The following is a 26,808-nucleotide window of genomic DNA, read 5'->3' on the forward strand; positions in this document are numbered from 1 at the left end:
AAAATGGAAAGAAAAAGAAAACACACACACCATCTATTGCCATTATATCAATTTCTATGCCAAGTCAAAGTATGGTATGCAACTAATATATATACACGTGTGTGTGTATTATACACATTATATATATATATATATATATATATATATATATATATATATATATATATAAACAAACAAGACAGACCTCTTTTTTCTGGCCTTCTTTTACTGTTCCAGTTAGATTTGGCATTTTAGCCCTTGAAAATCAGTGATATTATCGATACTGTATGTATATATATATATTTATAGGTTTGACTAAAGGGTGGTTTGACAGTGCTTAGAATACATGGGATAGCAATTAATAATCAACATCAAAACAAACAATTATACCAAAGGGAAAGAAAAGAAAAACATTTTCAAAAGGAGTAACAAGCCATATGCTGGCTTGGTTTGATTGATTATTAGCAGTGTAAAAGTAGCTAACACATTTAGTGGCTAATTTTCACCTTAAAACCAGGCACCCTAAAGTCCTATCAGAACCTCACTACTTTACAGACGATCTTCTGTACTCTGCAGAATAAATCTATATAATTATCTCTTCCTTCATAGGCTTTGAGGCTAGTCTGACAACATGCCGAGTGGCTGCACGAGTGAAGCAAGCCAGTAGCAGCGAGGTTATTTTTAGGCGCTGGAAGCTTTAAAAAAAAAAAAAAGAAAAAAAAAGAAAGGTAGTTGACCATACCTTTGGTGAAAGGTGAAAGGCATGTGTTTGAATTGTACACAGTCATATACATATGATACTTTAGAGAGAAGTTGACACACACACACACCCCCGCACACACACACCCCCACACACACCCCCACACACACACGCACACACACACACGCACACACACACACACACACACCCGCGCACGTTTTTTGAATGATCATAAAGTCAAAGTAATGTGCAGGCACTGTTTTTGCACCGGTAAACTGAAAAGTAAACTGTGCTGTATCTAAATTGTTCTGTGTAAAAAGGTACTGTTTCACATAGGTGATGTAAATATAAAACAACCCCAGTAAAACCAAGAGGTAGCTCAACTGAATGGCTAAATGAATAACTGAGAATGGTTGTGTTGGTGTGCGCACAACATGTCCACACACGAAATGTCAGAGTTTTTAAAGCAGCTGTTTGTGGAGTTAAATACTTACAAAAACACTGTAAAATAATATTTTATGTGTGTATATGTATATATATGTATATATACATATATATACACACACACACCTCTTTTCTATATGCAGATGTTTAATGGATAGCTTAGTTTTTACTATACGACATTCCCTTGTTTACTGTCTTTCCTAACATCTGTTTGCTCTCCTCACAACGTCACATACAAGTAGCCACACACACACACACACACACGCGCGCGCGCACACACACACACACACACAAACACACACACACGCACACACACTATACTCTTCCAGATTCTCCACACTTCTTTTAGTCCAACCAGCACATTCTCAGCTCCCACCCTCCATTTTTACTCTGTGGGGTCTTGTATCAAGCTTCCTCTCCACAAATGAACTTCAAAAGTGGCTTCTAGGAGACTTCACTGCCAAACACTTCCAACACCAATGGAGTGAGCTGCATGCTGTGCTCGGGCTGGAAGGACAGTAAGCGGTACTGTTTGGAGTGCTCCTCATTGAGGCTGCGCAGGTCGGCCAGCTTCTGGATCATTTTGGCATACCGCAGCCGACCGCCTGGGTGGTGGAGCTGGATGTACGCCTGCAGGGTCTCGGACAGCCGGTCTTGAAGGGCCTCGATCGTTACATGGTCCTGCACCCCTGGGCGATCTGCAGGAGAGGAATAAGGAGGCTCAAGACAAAAGCTACAAAACAGCAACAGAAAATAAACTGAACTAATTTGGTTTAGAAAATTGAAGATTGTGTTAACTGTGACATAATAGCATTAGAATAATTGAGGTGTCAAATAATTTAAAGTGTTTTTTAACTTGTATTTCTAACATTCCGTCTCATTTAGATGAGCGTGAGAACACTGTTCATGAGGGGCCTTGTGAAACGGTGCAAACATCTATTAGTTACACACATTTGATTGCATAACTACACATGCATAATGCATGTAATGTATCCTCTGCAAGTGGATACCATACACACAATGGGTGTTAGCATTGAAGATACCACTCACAAGAAAAGCAAACATAAGACCTGCACAGCAGGGTTAATTCATGCAGAAAAAAATTGTTTAGGGGTGAAAAGATAGAAGTCATGAGGGGATATTCTCTTTAACAAAAAAAGAGGATTAGTGATGAGAACACTTCTACGGCTTCAGTACCTGGAGAGAGCAAACAGATGGCCATCAGCAGTACATGTTCCTCCTCTTGAAGGTTCAGTTTCTTCAGGCCAACCTGGAACTTCACCAATGGCTCCAACAGCTCAAGAGTGTGGCCCGCTGCAGGAGAGCAACACGTCATAAAATACTATGCAGCTCCCGACTTCCACAGAAAGAAAATAAAAACATCCCAGAGCTAAAGAGAGTAGAGTACCTAATTCTCTGTAAGGTCCCTATGCTGCGCTTATCCATGAACACATGTACAACATACTCATTTAGACAATAACTAAAGACTAAAGGAGCAGAATCACAAACAAGCAGATCTGTTGATGAGGAGCCCGTCATTGAGCAACTAGGCAGATGCAGCTTGATTCCTGTTACAACAGGCCATACAAGCATGAACTTTATTATCATTTCAGTTCAAATATTGAAGATTTTTACCCAAAAATGTTTATATGGTTTGAGTTAATAGATGCTTTTGATAAACAAATTACAAGTATCATCAGACTTCACTCTCCCGTGCTGCTACATTGGGGTGAGACTGAAATCATGAATGAGGGGGTCAATAACGTCTAACAGGTAACAAAACAATGATAAAGAAAACCTGTAGTCCAGCAGGTTAGCTTACTGCCCACCCCTGTGATATCTGGAAGAGATATTTTCCAGAAATGTATCATTATATGAAAAAAGACCTGCAAGGACATCACTGCGTTCTCTCCATCTGGTGGCATTACAGTTCTTAGCACTCTGCAGAAGTTAATCAGCTCCCCAAGAGGAAAACATATTTCATTGATATAAAAAGAAAAAAAAAAAAACCAAGAACAACAAATGTACAAGTTGGTACCTAGGTTTCAACCTCATCTCTCAGATCATAATGTACACTGACATACTGTAAGAAATGAACAGCACCACAGAGTATTTTTCATATTAAAATATCAGTTTCAACTGAATTTTAAGGAATATCTAATGATGTGTTATGCAGTATCTGGCTCACATGATTTTACCCAAAGTAACTTTGGAGACCCATCTCAGTTTTCCGCTGAGATAACTACTTATTCCTTTATGACACTATGCCAAACATCAACAATAATGGTGAATGACAGCTATTAGATGAAACCAAGAGAAGAGACAACCAAAAGTGCCAAGACAAAAATTATGAAGGACACAAGGACGGGACAACAAGAATATGATCAAATGATGTGAAAGAGAAGCAACCTTTATGGGGACCTTCTGAGTTCAAAATGACCAAAGTTAATTAGTGTCATTTAAACTCTGGTTCTGGGGTAGCGGCGGGACTTTTGAGCAGCAGTAAGCTTACTGGCAGTGCAGAGGTGGATGTTGCAAATATGACAACACTCATCAAAAATACAGTGGCAAACTCCTGGAAATCAACAGGCGCTGTAAAATTATCTCTCAGTATTAAATACATGATTTTCTTTCCTGCAGCTCCTAAGTGGTGTATCGTTCTTTCCATGGCCAAGTGCAATGACAGAGAATTACGCAGCGGGACGGAGAAGACATCGTGAATTTACTGGATATAAACTAGGTTTTTATCCCTAGACTGCAGCTAGACTGTAGTTTGAGTCTCTAAACAGAAATTGCAACCAGATTTCCCACAAAACCACCTTCTTAAAAAGGGAAATGTCTTCATGGTGCTTCAGTACGGAGCTTGTAAAATCTTAGATTACAAAATGTTATGAATATATTTCATGTAGTGGCAGAGTTGGGTTGGACCTCAGAGTTTCTTCTCCCAGTTATTTCGGTTTGACAGTGATCCTGTTGTGTGTTGTGCAGAGCAGGAATGACATTTTTTGCTTGATCTCAGGGAGGGTGGGTGGTGAGTGGTAGGGGTCTTGTTTGAAAGCCATGCCCAAAAGGGGCTACTGTTGACGTGAAAAACTGGTTATGCAGAAACATTGGCATACATCTTTGCCCTGCGGGACTCTACAGGCCATTTCCAGAAACCTTATCTGTACTCCAACCCTAATGATACAGGCGACTCTTTAACAGCGTGCCGTTTCCTTCAAGCACTAAAAAAAAAAGTGTTAATGAGTAACATGTACTCTTTTCCTTAACGATGAGGTGGAAAAAGGCATTCAGAGTAGCGTGTATATCGACCTGAACACAGGTTTGTCTTTAGAACAGTTAAGTAGGAAACACATCTGCCTTCAGACTAACCTTTGGTGACATCACTGATCTGGTATTTAAAGTCAGGACCTCCACAGCTCCAGGACATGTCTTCCAGGTTGAAGCTCTGATTTGAGCGCAGCATGATCACCTCAATAGCACTGGATTTTAGCAGAGCAATCTGGTCCTCTGCAGTCAGGTCCCTGCAGGAAAAGATATCAATTACATTAGTGATACAAAAATATATGGAAAGTGCGCAATATTGAAGTTTATCAGTTGTTTATTTTATTTCCAAGAATTCTGCTCATCATTGGTTTGGTCCTTTTATGTTAAATACCAATGACAAGTACCCGAACCTGCAGGGATGGGTTACCATGTATGAGAAATCCATTAGAAAATCATCACTCAAACATTTTACCTGTCACCATTTTTGACTATAAATTCAGCCTTTTGTAACATTAAATCTCAGAAAATTTGCTTAAATCAAATTAATGAACTGAAAAGAAGCATGTGCTGAAAGCTGCATAAACTAGGGTGTTTTTCAGAGATTAGAATGCAGATTGCAGATTGAAAGTGAGCAAACATTCCAAGGGTAATCCATCATGTCCATCACCCTCTTAGTCGTTATGACAACTTTAGGAAAATACAGGCTCCAGCATGTTTCAGCCTTGACTTTGCAACGACCTGACGACATGCTGCACATTTGTCCGTGTCAGCACACTGAGAAACAAACACTCGCCAAGGCAACAGCTTCCATGTGTGGAAGGTGGGACTGAAGCAAGAATCCCCATGGTCAACCACCATAGTTTCAGGTTTACACAAACAAGATAAACAAAAAACAAAGTGCTCTGGCTGTTTTCTTCCACATGCATAATACTGTAATCTATAGAGATCTTGTATTTATTTATTTTTTTAGTATAAAAAAGGTATTTTATGCTTATTTATGTTTTAATGATCTATCTTGTCTTGTTTCACCATAAGTATGCAAATAAAGAGAAAAAAAATAATTTAAATTAGTTTACATCACCATAAATGATAAATTCTTATGGATCAATCATTATTCCATAAGCATCACAATGACACAACACTAATATATCAGGCTGAAGAAAATTAAAAATCTTAGATGTAGAAAGTCTAAAAACATGTAGGTCAACAGCCAGCCTGAGAAAAGCAAATAAATATAAATGAGCAGTTCTCCAACTTCAGGGAGGCAAGGATTAGATTTTGCAAGCCATGCTGATGAAAAGTAACAAAACAATCAATATGAGCAGCTAATCAAAAAGGTTCTTTGCCAGAAAGAGAGAGAAAGACAAAAACAAAACACACACACACAAATAAAAGAAGCTTTGAAACACTGTACATCCACACTCTTTATTTCTTCTGTCACAATATTATGTCAGCTGTGAGTCGTGATAGTTTGCTAAATGAAAAATAAAAGAAAGTACCGTACACTGCAGACAAACAGAACTGCCAACATCACACTTGTGTGATACATTTACTGGATATTATTTCTAATTTATTAATGTATTTTTTCATCTTCTGATGGTTAAAGTATATACTGTATATATATATATATATTCATTAATAAAAATATGAGCACGCACGCACGCGCGCACGCACGCCATAAACCGAAAATTTACTGTTACTGATATTCACTGCGATGACTGATGTCAATTTTCCCATGTCGGTAAATTCGGTGCTTTGATTGAAAAAAAAAAGAAGAAAAAAAAACATTTTTATGTCTGCTTTGATGGTGTGTGCTGATAGACTATTATTAATTCCCCTTTAAGACTGTGTACAGCGTGTATGTAATCACTTGACTCCAGCCATCCATTCTGAACAAGAAGGGAAACCCCAGAAAAAGGCTGATGGTTCAAACGAAGACGTGGCTGACAGATGAAATAACAGGCCTCTCAAGTCTCGCGCATTGAGCGTGAGACTCATACATTTCAACAAGTTCACACACTCTCACGCCACACATGGCATTTCTCACACTGAGAAATTAACTTCACCACACAGTAATTCCAACAGCCCATCTTACTAACGAGTCACGGTACGCTGCTGTGTGCAGCTGTCTGGAGTTACCAACCTACTAGCCAATCAGAAAATAGGATTTTTTTGTTGCTGGGTAACGTTTGAGTTTCATCTTCAAGCGTTCCATGAATGCGTAGCGGAGGTAACCTAAGTTACAACATATATCACTCTTAAACACACTCACAGCTGGGTCGATGGAAGACATTCAGCACAGGGTGTTTAAAACACCTTATGAAAGTAGCCGACAAAAGGTACACCATACCATCACGAAAAAAACAGCCAAATTTACCGTGATATTGATTTGAGGTCATATAGCCCGGCCTTAATATATATATATATAATAGTTTTGTTTTTTTTAGCAAGTGCATGAGCTCTGGGTCAAGTTCTCTACTGGAGTGGGGGTTGTTTTGACCAGCATCACTTATTTATTGCTAATATGGCACCAGTGTATCAACTGCGTTAGGCTGGCAACACAGTGGGAGACTATAAGCCCGACGAGGCGGCAAGCAGATCACAAGACAACCTGAAACAACTGGAAAAAACAACTTGTCAAAAAGATGAATCTTTACAATGTGTCGCGAAATACAAAACAAAAGGATCATGTTTGTGAAAGTCACAGTTGATCAGGTGAGATCTCGTGAAGTTTGTGTTAATAGTCTAGTGCGTCCACCGCGATGAGGCGATAAAAAAAAGAAAGAAATAAAAAGAGTGTCCCATTGTATATGGTCTCTTATGTTTTTAAAATTAGATCAAATTTGAAAGACATCTCCTGTGTAGCCAGCCTAACTTAGACTAAAAGAAGGCCTGAACTTGAACACACGCAAGTACCTGAAGCCAGGGATCATCTTGGCAAAGCCAATGACCTTCTGAATGCTGTAGGAGACCAGGTCAGCCAGGTGAGGCAGCATTGAGAAGCTGGAGCCTTCCTCTTCACTGGAGTCTGGGCTGCTGCCCTGTTCCTGGTACATCATCAGCAGGTTGTTGAAGTTCATTTTAGTGTCAACCGACTCTGCAGCAGCAGGAGAGAAGAGTAAAACCAATGTAAGTAAAAAAAAGAAAAGATGATAGAGACTAAAAAGGGGGGGGGGGGGGTTCAAAGGTGTTTGTGAGGCGGTACATGAACATTTCACAATATTACTCTTTCGGTTCCTATTTTTAAGTGACTCTATACCACCAGACTTGCCGACAGAAGAGTTTCTGGAAATCAGATCTAATGTGTGATATATGCAGAGAAAAACAGTCCCGTTTCAAGTTGTTTGTCATTGCTGAGTGTTAACAGCCACATGACCATGTCCCAAGCTGTTTCCACTTCATTAGTAACGGACACATTAATAAAGGAGTTGTTACTAGTCAAAGTACAAGTATGCGTTCCATTGGATTCAGCCCAGCACATGACGTTAACCCGCATGGAAATAACTGGAGTGGAAATGGAAGCACTGCAAGTTATTTATGTCTTGTAATTATGGCTCGTAGTTTCACTTTCAATTAACCATCACAGTGCAAAAAGGGTCACAAAGACCCCGCCTGTGTGCTGCGAGGGTTAAACAGGAGGTTTTCTTTGTCCTTCTTTATAAACATTTTCAGTTTCTTTAAAGACTGCATCAATGCATTTTAAGTCTCTCTGTATTCAAACAACCTGATTTAAATAGTCAAAGTCTTCGAGTTTCACCTGGAGAATGACTGAAGGAGTCAGAGGAGGCATCAGAGAGGGAGTGGAGAGAGGCAGCTCTGCTGGCGCTTCGTGTCACTGGGCCCTCGCGCACAGGAGGCTGCACACGAGAAAAGGCCATGTGTTAACAGTCCAGTCATAAAAACCCATATCATACATACAAATGTGGACACTTTTCTTGTTAGTCTTCGATAAGACAGTAAAAAAACCAACAATAGTCACTGAAATAACTTGAAACTGACAAAAGTAATTATGTGTAATTAATTACTGAAAATGCCACGAGAGGAAAACTGACAAATTGAAGAGACTGATAATACAAATGGTGACCAAAGAGCCCAGAACCACTTCCAAAGAGATTAAAAATGAATCCGAGGTGGGGGTACATTAGTATCAGATTGTACCATCCGTCTGAGCCAAAGTAACAACCCAGGAGGATTTCTCCGATAAAAAAGTGAGGAATTCACCTGAGAGAATGAGCTACTGTGAAACATGGAAGAGACTCTGGCATGTTCTCGAGTTGATTTGCTGCATCTCATACATGGTGTTTTGAATCTGTGCATGAAATCTCAAGACTATCAAGGCCTTCTGGAGTGAAATGTGCTGCTGGGTGTCAGAAAGCTTGGTCTCAGTTGCAGGTCATGGGTCTACCAGGATAAAGACCCAAAACACACAGTTCAAACCTCCCAAGAATGGACAAGAACAAAACACTGGACTGGACCCTTCTATGAGCCCTGAACTATAATCTATGTGGAAAGAGCTAAAACATCATGAGGAGTGGACCAGAATACCGGTCTACAGGTGTAGAAGTCCCGTTCAGAGATGCAGATATTACTTGAGGGCCTGTAAAAGGTTCTGCAACAAAATATTTATATGAGGCTACCATCAAATTTGTCCAGGCCAGTTTCACTAGTTTTTTTCTATATGATTCTATTGAACCACAATTTAAAACCAGTATCTTATTTTCATTGGTCAATTCTTATTACATTATTATTCAGTAGCGCTTTTGTCAGTTTCTAGTTATTTCAGTGATCATTGTGGGTTTTTCTGTCTTTATCTTTTTCAACAAGTTTGTCCTAATATGAATGCTGCATCATGAAAGATTTCTCACAAGTGACGCAATAAACTCACCCAGATTGATATTTAAACAAAAAAGTGAAGGAAAATAAGGACCAGCTCCTGGGGTGGCTGATAAAACCATCAAAAATCCTGTCATTCCTTCAGATTGATAAGCTCTAGGCTTCACTGTCAGTTCACCCCTTAATGTTTGGTTTTTAGACACTGAGAACTGTCACTTTTACAGACAACTTCTCACTAGTTTATGTTCATTTTTCTCATGACAGCACCACTGCAGTGTCTGATGGTACATTCCTGAAAATTTCACTTTCCAAATCCGAAAAAAAAAAAATTCAAAAAGGATGCAAATACGAGCTGGGATAGGAAACAAAGAAGGTACTAGCAGAAAATGACTACCTTAGATCTTTTCATAAGTTAAACGAACTGTAAAACTGCTGATGATAATTTACTGAACAAAAATCAGCTCCCTGCACAACATATCTTAAACATAACCAGTCTCAAAACACAGCAAGTTGTTGCAGCATTTAAGTTGGTATTGTGTTCCCAATGACTTCAGCTTTGATCAGAAAGCTCTTTTGAAAATAATGACAACATTGTACTTTCATATGGGTCAACATCATGTTGATTTGATAATGAACAAACCCTAAATCGGCAGAAGTCAGAGTAGGAGTCGTCATAAGTTTTGTGGTGGGCCTCCACCAGGGTTCCAATGATTTGACTCTGGTCATCTGAGAGTCGGGGCCGCCGCGCTTCCCGTTCTGCCTCACGTTGTGCCTCCTCCTCCTTCCTCCGCTGAATCAGGTCCTTCTTCCTCTGCACTTCCTCGTCTGTCAGAATGACTGGAAGGGCAAGACAGAGAGCGGGTGTGTTAGAATTCTATGCATTAGGAAATTTACCATAGAAAGAAAAAAGAAAAAAAAAGGAAACGTCTTTGTGTAAACATAAAATAAATAAAAAGAGAACAGAGAGAATTGCGGTAAAGTTAGGTAAACAACTGGATTAAGAAAAAAAAAAAAGAATTCAATGAATACTCAGAATAACAGAATTTATGTACTACATCAAACACTGTTGTAAGGTACAGTGTGTACTTGGACTTAACAGTGTGATGACAGCTATGTCTATATTGTGTTGAGTGAAAGGAGGTTGTTATTCTCTGGAAGAAGAGAATGGGAGGGGATGGGTCCATATGGAGACCCCTGCTGCACTGAACAACCAAATGCATTGTCTTTGTTCTGTTCGCTCCTTGTTGCTCTGGCCACTGAATTAGCTCACAGAAACAGAAAGAGCTGGATCTCAACAACATGCGGCTGTTTTTGCAACAGCAACATCACTGATTCCTGTTCCCGTACAGTATGCTGTGGTGTTGTTGCCAACCCTGGGAAATAAACATTAGTATGGCAGGGAGAGACCTTTTGCTTAAAATGGGACATGTGGACAATATGTGGATACAAGAAGAAAATTAAAAAAAACAACATTTGCCTGCTATTTGCATACTATTAAAAGAAACACCCAGTAGAAAGAAGAGGCCTGGCTAAATGGCACATGGGGTGTTTAAACTTCAGATTGGGTATACTTTACACAATGTGGGAGGCTTTGCTAGTTCAAACAGAGCGTGTACATACTCTAAAGGGCCAAAGACCCAGAGATACTTGACATCAGTCCAAATATTACATAATATTTTCATAAAGGGACAAAAGGCCCCAAAGACAGCTAACACCAGCTGCACAAAATTTGCCAAACGATTAAAACTGCTGATTTTATGAGATCTAGCTTTAGATCTATTGAAAATGCAGTAAATAAAATATGTCTGTACTTTTTTTTTTTTTTTCCTTCTTATTAAAGAGGAAAGCTGCTCATGCATACATTCCAGTCCTTACAAAATTCTGGCTCAATCGACCCATAATAATTATACAGATGATTTATTATCAGAGTCATAAAACAATCTGAAAGACTGAACTGTGTACCAGTTACAAAACCTAAATAAATAACTCCACTATCTACAGGCTGGCTTGTATGTACCTCAGACTTAACGCTATACAGGCAGCGCTGAAATCCTTAACATGGTGATATAGGCAAGAAAGTGAAGTAAGGAGGCAGTTCAGGGGATTTGCAACTTTATACTATAAACAATCAGAAAAAGCTTCAGCACACTGAAGGTATGAAAAACAAACAAACAAAAAAAAAGGTTTCTTCAAATATACAATTTAGAAAAAAGCATTGAAGACTCGTGGGTCACCTGTCATACTTACACTCTTTCATCATGCCGATGTCCACACAGCGCTTGAGCCGGCATGCCTGGCAGTGGCGTCTGTTGTCCTTGGTGATCGTGCAACTGCCGTTAAAGGGACACGTGAAGCTGGCTTTGCGCTTCATACTGCGTCTGAATAAAACAGACAAAAAGAATTTGAAAGTGAGGAAGTATACAAAGAATACATTTGATTTAAAGGTTAAAGTGGCTGACTGAACATTTGTCTGATCATGTCTTTAGTAATTATCGTTAATAAGAGTTATACATTTCTTGAGTGTAACTTGTAAAGCAATGAAGCAACTTGAAGGTTTTTCACAAAGATAATGAGACATAAATATTTTTAGCTCCTCAAGCTTTAAAAGCATTGAGTGCCAAAAAACCAGGGCAGAGGCGGAGTTTTGTCAAATGATGATGCAAAGTCCAATGATTTAGTCACATGAATGTATGAACATTTATACACAGATGTTAGCGAAACCACACAGACATGTGTTTGTAAGTTCAAACAAGGGCCAGTGGAGAGATGAGGAAGGAGATTAATAAACATCCGTATTTGTTCTTCTCTCCCTTTGAATATCAACACTGCTGAGAGGAACGGACACAAATGGAAGGCTATGAATAACACCCGCATATTCAAAAAAACAAAAACATGAATCGATATAGGTTTGTTTTCTTTCTTTGTATTAATTGTAAACTCATTCCTGAGTCGCTGAGAAAGGAACAGCCAAGCCTGCCATAAGACCAAGCTCATTTGTATTCTCCACCTGCCGCTGAGCATTAGTGTGAAAACAAATGTTCTCAGTAGTTCTGAAAGTGTTCGTTTTAACTGTGGGCAGCAATTATGTGTGTGCCACCAAGTGGGTGGTCATTAGATAAAGGCGAGTGTTTGTATATATGTAATATGTACTATATGTAATAGTACATCCGGCAATCTGCCACGTATCTTCTACGCTCTCCACTGAAACTGTGTGTGGTCTGTGTCTACATGTGCATACCAGCATTTATGTCATCACTTCATAAACTGGCACATTTACTTTTTTATTCATTGTTTTTACCTGAAAAAGCCCTTGCATCCTTCACAGGTCATGGCATTGAAGTGGAAACCTGTTGCCTTGTCACCACACACGCCACAGATCCGTGGCACATTCCTGTCAAACTCCTCCGGGGACAGAGTGGACGTACTCACAACGGTTGGCTCCATCGCTAAACAGAGAGGAACAACAGGAATGTAGGAGGAAAAGATTCATTTTGACTTACAGTCAGAGAAAACCCATCAACATTTTGCTAATGAATAAAACTAAAGCAGAAAATCATGAATAAACTGGTTGCTATAACTATCAAAAGTTCATAATTATCTTTAAATATGATCGATTGCAATCTGTCCAAATAAAAATCAATCACTGTATCCAACCATCAGTTTCATCATTGTACTTCATCTATTAAACATGTCTAATTATATAAATGGTAGTTAAAAAAACAAAAACAACTACATTGCATAGAACAAAAACACATTAATCTCTCCCTCTTTTTTTTTTTTTTTTAAATCTGCCAAATCAAAGGTTTGACATGACTCAGCTTCCTTAGTTACTCTTTGAATTACATGTAATTAGCATCTGAATATTATAGTGCTCTGCAAACCTATTAAGTTTAAATTAGTGACGGGAGAAAAAAGGGCAAGTGACCACAAGGCTAGCATCCTCATAAACAAACAATCATTGTCCTTCACAAGCCTCCACTCTTATGCCTTTCTTTGCTTCCGCTGCAGGGTGAAACAGAGCAAATGAAGGAGGAGGAGGAGGAAAGGAAGGGAAGGGCAACCAAACCAATACTGTGAAAACTCACAAATCAACAGCTAAATGTTGGTAGGGTCCAACTGAATAATTTAGCATAATTTGACAGGAGCTATTCATCATTCACATTAAAAAAAAAACATGTATATACTTTTTTTCTTTTGTTTTCTGTTCAACAGTTCATCAACAAACATGAACATAGTGTCTTGTCTTGGCCAATTCTATGACCAGGACATGTATTCTCCATTTAAACACTGATCTAATTATTGGCCTTTTTTGCTGCAGGCGTCTAGATTTGCAGTGGTTTAAGCTTCTACAGTAGCTGAAATGGGCACCACATGCTTCATCCAGGAATCTCTGATACATCTGTTACTGTACACTAAAACATGTCTGCAAATATTTGTTGAGGGAATTCAGCAGATGGGTCCAACCAAGGCTCTGATAAACATCAGAACTCAGGGACTCACTGTCCTGTCGGCTACTGAGGTGAGCTGCAGATGCTTGAAGTCGTTTTGTTTTTTTTAATTAAAAAACAAAAACACTGGATGCATTTTTCCCCCCTCATGCACACACACACACACACACACAAAAAAATAATTAAAAAAAGACGAGTGGAACCTTAATCAACGTGGAGAACGTCTAACCATCTAAAGGAGATTAAATAGCCTCAGGGACATACTGTTTTACAGTTAGTGCTTACAAAACTTCTTAAATAATATGATTTGCAAATCAAATAAATGCTGTGGATGACAAAATATGAATATGGTTGTCACCCTGTCAACAAGTACAGCCAGTCACTTCCACACTAGTTTTCAGTGAAGATTTGGGGTTGATCCTTCTTGTGTGCAGTAATAAAGCAAAGTCTCCAGGAGGCCCAGTAATATAAGGAAGAATTTAAAGTATCAACTCACAGTCCTCTGTGATACAACAGGTAAAGTGCCATATTTATAGATGAATTACAAATGTGGCCAAGTCTGCTGGTACCCACCACAGGAAAAAAAACTGAACAAAAGGCAACCTACAATAGTCACTAAAATAACTTGAAATTTGGCAAAAGAAATAAATAAATAATAATTTATTTGAGTTTAACTCTTAAAAAAAAGGAAAACATTCTGACATTGCTTTTTTATTGTGGTCCAAAACATTTCATTATAAGAAAAAGAAAAAAGAAAACAGTGAAATGTTCCTTGAAAACTGAGTTCGTACCTCAGAAGGACGTTCTCCCCGAAGCTTTGTGGCTTGTCAATATGTTTTTAGATTAATTATTTTTTAATACTTGCTTTTGACAGTGGAGTCCTTCTTACTCTTCCACTTCAGCTTAAACAATTCACCTTAAATTTCTTTTGAAGTTGTTCTGGGCTCTTTGCTTACCATTCATATCATCAATCTCTTCAATTTGTCAAATTTCCCTCTGGTGTCCATGTCCAGGGGATATACTACGGTTCTGTGGACCCTAAACTTCTGAATGAAATTTGCAACTATAGTCACAGGAACATACAGCTGCTTGGAGAAGGTCTTATAGTCTTTACCTTTAACATAACTTCCATTCTGATGTCCTCAGACTGCTCTTTCCTTTCCCTTTTATGGGTACCAAATAATTTGTCAGGGTCACTTTCATATTTTTTTTTATACAACTGTTGAAGCACAACGCAAAAACATCTCTGATAGTTGATCTTCAGTAAATTGGTCAGTTTCAAGTTAATCTCAGTGACCATTTTGGATTTTTCTGTCTTTCTTTATTGGAAGGGCGAAAACAAATCTGTCCATGCCTGAATATTTACCTAGCATTTTATGCAGGTTTAACATGTATATCACAAATCCATAACTCCTATTATGTAAAGCTACTAAATAGTGTGGTATCATGAGAAAACGCCTTCACTTCACTCCTTCAAGCTTGTACACTGCTCTGCTACTACTGTCCATAATCAAACCGCTCCCAGCAGGCACTCACAGTCGTCACTCATTGTGAACCAAAACAGCCATTTGGCTTAGTTTATTATTGAATAATCACTGAAGTCAGTCCTCTGTGACTCCATTCAGCCTTGACAGGATATTACACTAAATGCATGTTACAACAGAAAGTTCTAAATAATGCATCAGGTTATTAGACTAGATCTGTACTCATTGCAGTCTCGGCTATGCAAAGCCAATGAACAGCTTCAGGCTTTGAATGAACGTCTCATTCTTGACCAATATCGTGCAAACACCGTTCAGCAGGATTAATCACATTCTTTGTTGTGGTAATAATTCAAAATATTATTCTCCATTTTCAAATATTAACAAGTTTAAGGATAACACTTAAACGCTCACTTTTGCACATCTGACAAATGTTTACATTTGTATTACAATGGATTGTATACAATGGATTACCCATCTGCATATTATCAGTCATTATGCACTTTACAACTCTTGGAGATGAAAATCTTGCAATTCTTTCAAACTTGTTTTCTACCGGACACATTTCACATTTAACTGACCAAGTTTGAAAACTGTACAAGTTAATCACTAATGATATCATAACTGTGATCTTACATAAATTAGATCTGAACTACATGTAATAAAACAAAACTCCCTATCGTTCAAGTTCAAGTAATGGCACTGAGATTTTGTTCAACTCATAGGTTCTCAAGTTTCCACCTTTAAACATCAAATGGATTCAACAGGGCCTGTCACACAAAGTGTTGCTGCTGATTATGAAATCCAAACACGGGAGATAAGAGTCAAATCACACCAGGTGAATTGTATTGAATGAAGCTCATCTCAGAGACCTGTCGATTATTGCAAGAAATAAGTTCACCTCTGCTACTGCCGTCAAAATCTTAATTCGACTCCACAACAGTTGAATATATTTGAATGAAATGGGTTTGGCCTGTGCAGTGCAGTGGGTAACACATACATGTGATTATTATGTACGTTATTGCGCCTCATCTGCTTACCTAATATGGACTTTGACATGACTCCAAACACACAGGTTTCACATACGTAACATTGGATGATTTAATGCAAATTATCTATTGAATTATCTCTCTGTGGTCAGCACCACAACTATGTCAAAAAAGTATTGGGAGTACAGTAGTCAGAACTGAAAATCACTGATTGTTCAATGGCTTTAGAAGTATAATGCATTTACTGAAGGTAAAGGCAAAACACACTGAACAATTCATTCCAGCTTGTAAGAAAATATGAAGAAAATCAGTGCAGTTGCTAATGACCTCAGGCATGATGACAACCTCACTGCCAAATAGAACACAGATTGACAACTGTTTTAACAATTGTACTGCTTTCTTGTCCATTTGAAATTTCAATTGAATTTCAATTATTTTGTGAGCCCATCACAGGGAAATAGTGCTTCCATCTGTTTCTGTGTTTGTCATTGAGAAGCTGTTCTAATGAGTTTGAATATACTGCCATTTGACTGATTGTTTTCAATCAGAGGAAGGAAGTCTCCGCTCGTAATGACAACAGTTAAGAGAAAGAGAAATGCACAAATGAATCAGGCCAAAACGTAGTAAGAGCGAGGGATTGGTGAAACTGTGGATTAAAAACAGACATGTCCTTAGAAATTGTTAAGGGCGAGGTGACCCGGTTGTTACAGTGGCTATCTGTGCCACTACAACCCTGTGTGTCCTGCCGGCAGCCGTGGAAACGAGAGAGAACAATAACAAGGGGGCACTGAGCAGTGGCCCAAAGAAGACGATCAACATAAACAGCCTGTTTTCGTTATTTCAAAAGCTGTCTAAAAATACACTGTCACAAGCTACTTCAATTACTGGCTAAATATAAATACGTCTAATCTCCGACAGCCACCTCATCTTGAGAAGGATCACGGCAGACTGAAGTTTGCTGCTTGTGTGCGAAGCTCATTTATAGTAAGTACGTTTTTTTTCCGCTCGACTTTTGCTACTTCATAAAATCCAAGAGATGATCTTGTTCTTGCATGTTGTGGGTGCATCATCATATCCTGTATCTTGGACTAGTGTACAAGAGAAAGTAAATTTCAGGCTTAATTTAGTTGTTTTAAGAGCTTGAGACTTTGAGGTTCAAGCCAGTATTATACTGGAGGTGGCAAGCAGAATGGAGAGACATACAACAACATCCACACCAGTGACCTTTCTGCTGGACCAATGATAGATATGGGTTTGTCCAGCGCCACACTTGAAGGAACAAATCTGAACCTTACAGAAAAAAAAAAAAAGGGCACATGACGGATGACATAATTACACATAACTGCCGCAAAAAGTTGTTTAACGAATAAAATAATAATCCCCACTCTTCTGCATTTGCACTTTTAGCCAGTTAAGACAGTGTATATTTGCTCACTACATGTTAAAAAACTGAAAAATCTGTAAACTTCATTCCAACTTAATTTTCAAGTTCTATAGGAATGACACGAAGAGGAAGTGGAGATGAAAAATACTGCAGCTTTTGGGAAGCCCTTTGTGAAATAGGTGCACATTTGTTACAAATAACAGATGAACCCTCTCTGGGTCTTAATAAAGAGGACAAAAACAACGGGTGTAAGAGACTTGTGTCTGCAGCTCTCAGCAAAACAGCAGTGGAAACCAAAGAGCAAGAGATGAGGCCTGCTGGAATTATGCACTGTACCACAGATTGACTCTAGCATGTCATTTTAACTGGGTGGTGAAGGCTTCAAAATAAAGACATAACCCAAATTTTGTCTGTGTAGTTGGATGAGGGAACAGGGAGTTTCCCCTTCTTTATATCCAACAGACTAGCTGAGGGAGAGCAAGTGCAGCTTAGCATGCAGTGGTGAAGTGACTCATCTTTTCCTTATTTGATTTATTCACATTATTGCTGAAATGACATGCATGTTTCTAATAACCCCAAATGTTGATATAACTGTTACAAGTTTAGACTTAAGTTATGGAACGCTGCAGAAGATTTCATACTCAAAAACAGACAAGGCCATAAAACGTTATGACAAAGTGCTTTGGGATTAATTTAGCATCTCTGGAAAACCAACAAAAAACACTCATTTTGTGACATAACAGCATATAGCAACAAACCTACACAACAAACATAAAATCAGTATTTAAACTCAGTGGAATTGCACCAATTTTTGCAGAATATCCTCAAAAAGTGACACAAGACCATATAACTTTTCAAAGTGTGAAGTATTTGCAACATCTGCAGCCCTGTGTCCCAAAGGAAAAGGCGCAACGTGCACCCTTTAATTAGTTTACACTTGATGTCAATCAATGCAAAATGAGTTCTCAGCCGCAGATGATGTGAAACCAAAGAATCAAAGTGAAGAGGCTGATTTGTGAAGTAGTGACAATTTATTTGGATGACTGTGCATTAAAAGCAAAGCCCTTTCAACGCAGCAATACATGAATGTGTGCATTCCTGCAGTAGCTACTGCTCCTACCGGGAGTTGGAGCTGCTGTGAGATATTCGTGTAGGGTTAAGTGCCAACGTGGACCATGGCACAACTCCAGTCTCATTAATAAGGAAACGTATGTCCCTCTGTCCTACTCCCTGCCACAACTGCATTCATGCCAATATCGAAGTGGTTGCTGATATGGCGTCATGTGTGACGTGGAGAAGAAACAGAAACGAGGGTGTATAAAAATATTTAACATGTAGCCTACATATTAGATAAACTTACAGCACAGTCAAAATCAAATGGCGAGAATACTCTCCCACAATACCCCATTAACTATCCAACAAGCCCAAGCGATGGCATTAGACCCTAGGCAATGAAATTAAATGATTGGGGGCAAGGGGAAGACATGAAAAAGTGCACAGAGGGAGGATCCAGACAGCATTTCAAGCCCACAGACATCCAGAAGAGAGAAAAGAAAGCGGGAAATAAAAAACCTCTGGCATCACGTCCTAAGAATGTCAGCAATGAGCTTACAGACCACATCCCAACACATAAGAGTCAGAATCACATCCAGACTTATAGCAGCACTGAAGGAAAGAGAGGAATTGCTGAGGAGCTCCTGGTTTAGAGAACGAGGCCTGTATGACAGTCCAATAAGCATCTTCAATCTACATCACATGACGCAATCCCACAAATGGTTCCGAAATTGTTCCGTTCTGCCAAAAGTTTCTTTTGAAGAGAAAAAGAGAAAGTAAAAGAGTGCAAGAAGAATATAAAGGAGGAAATGGAAAGAAAAAAAAAAGAGGGGGGGGGGGGTCGGAGGGAAAAAACATAAGGCGATGTGTTTTGCTGCATACCTCGGGCTGGGTCACTACCAGTACAGGACAGCAGAGACATAAAACAACTCAGATCTGGAATGACCCAGGCTGCAATGAGAACTGGGCTACAATGGAAACACGCAGCCTTTTCATCCACACATACAAGCACATGTAAGCCCCTAATACACAAGGAAAAAAGAAAAAAAAAAAAAAAGGATGGAAAGAGAAACTTGAAATATGAATTGAGGTAGGGATAAGTAAAACAAGCGTCATTACTTGAAAACATGATTAGGATTAGAGGCAAAAGAAGCTTAATTAAAATCTATTTAGTCTTAGAATTTTTCTCATGGAAATAAAAATGCAAGGGAGCGCTAGCAGAGGACAGAAAACAATGGATTAAATGAGACGATGTGGACCTCACAACAACAAAGCAGACAAACTGAGTCTGTAATGCAGCTAAACCACTGGCTGAGCAGACTAGTCCAGTCCTGTCTCTTTGCTCCCCTCTCATTCGCACTCCCACAGCCTCTATGAGTCTGTCTTATGCTCTTTTCCAACAATCACAGGGAGCATGTTACAGGAGCAGTAATAGCACATGACAAGGTGACCTGTGCCCCACACAGGATGGGCTACACCGGGGTGGAAGGGGTGTGGGGTCTCGTGTCCCATGTCCAGCCCTATGGTCTCCACAGCCCTCCTCCTCCCAACACCCAGGCCCTGCTGCTAGCCAGCAAAGGGAGATGGAGGCAGTAACAGCAGGCTACCCCCTTATGCTGGGCCTCTTGCTGGACTCTGGAGAGGGGAAAGAGACGAGGCAGGGAGAGGCTCACTCAAACACACGCCAGAAGTCCTGTTTATGTCTATACTGTATTTGACAGAGAATACATATTCTGTAACACATGACGCTGCAAACACGGAAAGCCAACTAGACAAAACTGACAGACAACAGACATGTGAATCGTGGGCACAAAGGAACTGAGCCCACAGATCAAGTTATATAACCCTCCATAAAATATTGTTTGTCTTCCAGGAAATACTTTTATTAAAAAACATAAACCATAAGAAGTTATGCAATCCATTTGTACACTATAAACATATTAAAAGTAGTTGGGATATAAACTTCCAGCCTTTGATATATAACAGTTACATACTGTACAGTTTACTTTAGGAAAAAGCTTTTTTCTGCATTAGCTGCCCTTCGTACATGACACATTACCTGCATGATGTATTCAGTCAAGAAAGCATCAACCACAAGAGGTAACTGATGACTTGAAGACATTTGTGAGAGTTTAACAGGTCATTAGTTTCAAATCAACTGGACAGATGTGTAGAAACAAAACACACGCACAGCCATACATACAAGAGGGTCTTTAGATTTAAACACAGCAGCCTTATTCTCTCTCTGAGATCACATGTAGAAGGAAGCTACCAATTACAGTGGTCTTGAAAAATGAAAAGGAGAGAAAAAAAAGGGGTGGGTGGGTGGAGGAAGCCTAATTGACTGTACCATCGCCACAAGAACACTGCCCAGTAAACAGCCTGCACTAAAAAGGACACGGTGCAAAGATGTAGCTCCTGATTGCAGGACTATGCTCAGTCCATCATAAACTTGATCTGGACCCCAAACCTCAATGGCCCTCACATGGGTTCATTTACAATTTTGCTCTGTGTTTTACAGATTTTTTTTCTTTTTCTAAAAACCCAATCTTCAAAATGAAGCAAATGCAAATGAAGAAAATGTGTGTACTGGTAAAGAAAACAAAATTATCCAAAATTAATCAATCAAGTGATATAAAAATGCATATAAAATTGTGTGTGTGAAATATTTTGTTCTGCAAAAACCATTCAAAAGTGTGGTTAATAAAAAATATAATTTAAAAAAAAGGTCACTAGGAAAGAATGTTAAAATTGTACACACCTTGTTAATATATGTAATATGTATTTTCATATTTAGTAAGCTGCTGAAAGGGTATAAATACAAATAATACCAATAATTCAACCCAACAGCATGCTGTATTTGTGACTGACAAAAGTGTCTTTTCCCACTCTGTAAATGACACTTTGATGCAATTAATGCAAATGGAAAAAGATCAAAACCATCTGAAATGTTTCTGTACACACACAATGAATTATTGAGTTGTTGTAGCAAAGCATTAAATGTGACAAAACAGCAAAAGCTCATAATAATAAATATGTAAAAAAAATAAATAAAAAGTTAACTTAAATTGTTTGCAAAAGGAAATCTTGAGGTCAGTCTCAGATTTTGTTTCACAACAATGTGGCTTTGACAGTTAGCTGCAGGGACTGTCACTAAGGACATTTTAATTTAACAGGACTTTTTCTTAACCCTATGGGATTTGTTTTCACGTTTCAAGAGCGAAACACTTCGTGATAACCAAAGTTAAGCTGTGAAGTCATGAGACCTTACAAAACATTTGACAATTTGTGCCAAAGGCAACAGAGTGCAAGTTCCATGTGAGTAAACAATGTCATAGTATCAGTACCAATAAGTGGATTTTGCCCCGTGTTAATTTAAGATAAAAGCAAAAATGTCTCACCTGGGGTTTTAGCATGTCCCTGAACAATTTGTTAGACTCGGAACCTTTCTTCAGTTCTCCCAAGGTTGTTAATCCTGTTCAATGAAAAAGCAAAATGGTATGTCGCAAGTCACTGAGTGGGCCCTTACCCCGAGAGCTGACCTGCAGTTGCTCTGTTTATGTAACGCTGAACTATTTTAACAGCAACATACACACTCACTCAGTAGTATCACAAAAAAAGAAAAAAAACTCAGATTAATGCGCACTCTGATAAGATCTCTCTGCAACTTTGCGTCTAAATGTTTCTTTAAGCTTCTTGAGCAACAAGAAAAATAATTAAGAAACTAAGAAAATCTTAACTCACGTCCTACCCCAGCATTCCTGCAGTGTATGCGTATTTCATACCTCGGCTCAACTTTTCCCCCCATCAAGCCCGAGTAGCTCCTAATCCTCTCTGGTCGTCGTGTCCCTGCCCTGGGGGAGCGTGCAGGTTAGCTGGAGAGAGACGGCCGAGCTTCAGCAAACTCTGAAATGTGAGGAGTCTTCGGAGAACAACGTCAAACTCGTACGCCCTTCCAGACGTTGTCACACACACACACACACACACACACTCTCACACACACACTGTGCTGGTTGTAGTAGCTAGCGTTAGCGTGGTTAGCTCTTCTTTAACCCTAAACGCGGCGCAGAGTTCAGCTACAGACCGCCAACGTGCGGGTGGATGACACTCACTGGCAAACGCACGTATTAGCACACATGAAATACAAAGGACTCCGGCTTATTAACGGTTGTCCAACGAGAAATAGGCTAAACCTTCTTCTTCGGGATCCAAATTGATGTCCATTACTTTTTCTTTTTTTCTTTTTTTTTTTTTTTTTTTGTTATGCACCGCCCCTCCTTTGGACCTGTATTGGAAAGAGGGATTTCCCCTTCAGGATCTACGATAGCCAATCGGGAGCGCCTTCGACGTGTGTTCTGCGCTGTGATTGGCTACGCCTCTGACCAGGCCCGTTCTGATTGGCCGGCTTCGCCGCTCGTCACGCGGAGACCCGCCCCCTCAAACAGGGGTGTGTCGTGACGTCAGAGGTAAGGAAGAGGTAAACAACTTTGACCGCGTGAGGTTTAAAGCAACATGGTTGTACTGCTGATCTCGGTATCAATGGCGATACGGAGCAGGACTGCGCTCACATGGTGTATAAGTGTCTCAGTAGGTGCAAATCTTTCTAATTAAACCTGGTATTCACCCGCGCATCTCCACAGCGTCTTTATTTGAAAATACGTATGTATTACAAATAAAAAAAAAATATGAAAATGATCGCAATCGTTATTACACGTGCGAAACTTTAAAATGTGTTATTCCATGCTTAATCTAATGAGTGATGTTTTTTTTGTTTTCTCTGACACTTCTGACACAATATGTGCGCAGCGATGGGTGGGTGTTTGAGGGGTGTGTCCACTCTGCAGTATAGTGGTAGGCTGGAAGGCAATGCAGCTGCGTGGCTTGTTCGTATACATATGCAGCGCATGAGAAATGGACGAGTATCCTCAGAATAAACGATCTGATAACTCCCTTTGCAAAATATGTAGGATAAATCACTTATATATATTATTTTCTATCCCGCAGCATATTAATTTAGGTGTATTTTAGGCACATATCGTATTATGCGCATAAGATCTTTGGGAGGAGGTCAGAATGGTGGTGGCGGCGGCCGCTGTGTGTGTGGCATTAAGGCCAGCGAGGGAGGGCCTAGTGAAGGTCAGATGTGAGGCTGTAGTGTAAACACCGTAAAGGCCTCAGATAAGGAAGGGAGTGGGACACAGAGGGGAGGGCCACTCCATTACATGCAAGCAATCACGAAAACAAGAGTTTGTGCAAAATATTGAAAGAGAATACAGATTAGATCGTTGCAAATTATTGCATCTTTTTTCATTATATACCAGCAACCCTCTGTCAAGAAATAATGCAGTGGGGTAATGTCTTTTCCTGTCCTTTTTCATTTCTAAGATGCTCAAATACATGAGTTAATAAATGTATTTATATATATATATATATATATATATATATATGTATATATATATATATATATATATATATATATATATATATATATATATATATATATATATATATATATATATATATATACACACACACACACGCACACACACACACACAGGACTGTCTCAGAAAATTTGAATATTGTGATTTTCTGTAATGCAATTACAAAAACAAAAATGTCATACATTCTGGATTCATTACAAATCACAAACTGAAATATTGCAAGCCTTTTATTAGCGTAACAGCTTAAGAAAACTCAAATATCCTATCTCAAAAAAATTGAATATTCTGGGAATCTTAATCTTAAACTGTAAACCATAATCAGCAATATTAAAATAATAAAAGGCTTGCAATATTTCAGTTGATTTATAATGAATCCAGAATGTATGACATTTTAGTTTTTTTTAATTGCATTACAGAAAATAAAGAACTTTATCACAATATTCAAATTTTCTGAGACAGTCCTGTATATATATATATATATATATATATATATATATATATATATATATATATATATATATATATATATATATATATATTTAATTTTCCTTCAGTGATTACTAAAGTGTTTTTGAATTTAATTAAATGTGTGTATATAAATACAAACTTATGCAAATCCCTTTAGTGCTCTAATAGGTCATATTTAAATAAACAATAGTTATGATAAAAAAATTAATTTACAAACATTTTATTCCACGATTCAGTTTAGATAATGGGTACACAAGATATGTGTATTATCAAATGTGTTGCATCCCTCTATTTATCTTTGTTTTGAAGAGTGAAAGAGCTACAGTACAATGTGTGCTTCTGTTCTGTTCTTTAAATATCCTTCTAGCACTGTTTTTACTCCAAAACAACAAGAATTTTTACAGCAAACATTCCCAAACTATTCTAGTCCATTCCACATTAAACAGTTATACATTTTGTAGTTGCCGTTTGGCCGAAGAGAGCAGACCAATAAACAATTAGGCTCGCACCATAAACCCCAAGGACATGTACAAAGTTCACTGTCAGTTACTGACTTGTTTATGACAGTTTCGCATTCTATCTGCACCTCAGATGTAGGTCCCGAGCCTGCTAGCACCTTTAAACAGATGTGATAAGCTTATTAAGTGTTGATTCAAGTGCAGTAACTGGTAGTAAATTGTGTGGGTATTAGGTTTATATTCATGGAGAGTCGCTCCTTGTCCTGTGGCTTGGCTCTTTTCCAAGTCTGGCACCAGCACTGGATCAAGCTGTTTTGCTAACTGGGGATTTATTTGGCTCCACAACACCCATGTCAGACATGCATCCTGGCTCAGCCATTTTGTGTCCTCAGATGCTCCAGTTCTTCAGAGTAAACTGGCCTGCCGTTCAGAAACTCAGGGAGCGAACTCATACATCAGAAAAATTTGAACCACTAAAACCACGGGAGTCAGTATTTGTGGCACTGGTACAGAGATGTAAATAGCTGGCATAGTAAGAGAGCTCAAACTGGAATATAACGTAAGAGCAGCCAGATTTAGCCTTAGGCTACTCCATTTTGTAAAATAACAATAGATGATAAATAAAGCATCAGCTAAGACACATACTGGTACTTGTGTTCAAGCTATGATGTGACTGCATATTTATTTAAGGATGTTATTTGAGTTACATTGAAATTAAATTACAATTGCAGATTAGTGCAAGTAGTACACATTTTACTTTTTAATTTAACAACAAATAGTGTCCTATAATTTCCAATCTTTGTACCATGACTAGACCAAGTATGGGGAGAAGACTATCCACATCTGGATTCATAATTTAACTGGGAGAACATTTGGGTTGAGATAAAGACCTGACCACTAGCTGATATAAAGTATTTCAAGTTTATTCCCAGAACCAATACAACCTCCTGCAAAGTTTACTATTTTAATCTGATGCTTTGGAAATCCTCCCAGATGTTTAAATATTAGAGTAAATTCTTTCTTTTGTTTTAAGATTTTTTTTTCTGGCTCTCATGGCTTTTATTTTTAAAGTGGTTTGACAGGAATTGTGGGTAGAGAGATGGGGGAGACACGTGGTAAAGAGTGACAGGAAAGGATTTGAACAATTCGATTCAAATCCTTTTCTTACTTTTTCGATTCTTACTTTTGTATTTTAAAATCAGTTAGCCTTACGGAAACAGCTGTGCATCACACATACCTGTCTCTCTCATACAAACTCCCTGTATGCTACACAACTTCTGAGAATCACAGAAGGAACTGCTGTGTCTTAAGAGCTCACAGTTCTAGCAAGAGTAAAGCCCTAAGGTGCGCCAACCCACTTAAAATATCCGAGAGCAACTTGTGACAGATTCAGATGTCCTAATGGACACACTCAACCTTTCACTGTTCTTTTTTCAGGTTATTTCCCTGCAATACAATATAAATACATGTTATTCCCATGAAACTGGTTGGATATCCTGTCTAAGGGAATGGCACCCTGCTCCACTTACATCTGTCATCATGCGATGTCTCGGGCAGCTCGTCAAGGCCCACACAGACTCATCCGCTAATGCAGCCACATAGACTCTCCTTCCCCAATGTAGGCAATGCAGACAATCTGAACTCTGTATTGAGTGTTTGATCATTTCAGTTGGAAATCCCCTTAACCTGACAAGGCTCATGTCACTTAGACAAAAGAAACACACTGCACAACTGTGGATTTGCTGGTCATAACTCACCGTATACAATTCCCCTCACCCTCTTAGACCACGTGAGCCCCACTACGTGCAATTGAATCCTGGACTTGATGACAGGCAGTGCAGGGGAGGTGAAGATGAGTACTT

The 26,808-nt window shown here is 38.8% G+C and overlaps 1 protein-coding gene across 3 annotated transcripts; it reads right to left on the minus strand.

Annotated features, from left to right (window-relative positions):
• Positions 1-824: 824 nt before the first annotated feature.
• On the minus strand, positions 825-22,806 carry vdrb (vitamin D receptor b). Of its 3 annotated transcripts, XM_061727724.1 has the most exons (11): positions 22,691-22,804; positions 22,364-22,453; positions 21,980-22,053; positions 12,522-12,669; positions 11,471-11,601; positions 9,864-10,060; positions 8,148-8,247; positions 7,307-7,487; positions 4,496-4,647; positions 2,321-2,437; positions 825-1,821 (listed from the first exon to the last, which is right to left on the minus strand). In XM_061727724.1, the coding sequence occupies exons 4-11, from the start codon at positions 12,665-12,667 to the stop codon at positions 1,568-1,570; spliced, it is 1,278 nt and encodes a 425-aa protein (XP_061583708.1). In that variant the 5' UTR covers positions 12,668-12,669; positions 21,980-22,053; positions 22,364-22,453; positions 22,691-22,804; the 3' UTR covers positions 825-1,567. The 3 variants fall into 3 exon arrangements, with proteins under 3 accessions (XP_061583708.1, XP_061583707.1, XP_061583709.1); XM_061727723.1 differs by having other exon boundaries at positions 22,364-22,806; XM_061727725.1 differs by having other exon boundaries at positions 22,323-22,806.
• Between the last annotated feature and the right edge of the window lie 4,002 nt (positions 22,807-26,808).

The sequence above is a fragment of the Cololabis saira genome, chromosome 8 (assembly GCF_033807715.1).
Source record: "Cololabis saira isolate AMF1-May2022 chromosome 8, fColSai1.1, whole genome shotgun sequence".
Classification (NCBI taxonomy): Eukaryota; Metazoa; Chordata; class Actinopteri; order Beloniformes; family Belonidae; genus Cololabis; species Cololabis saira.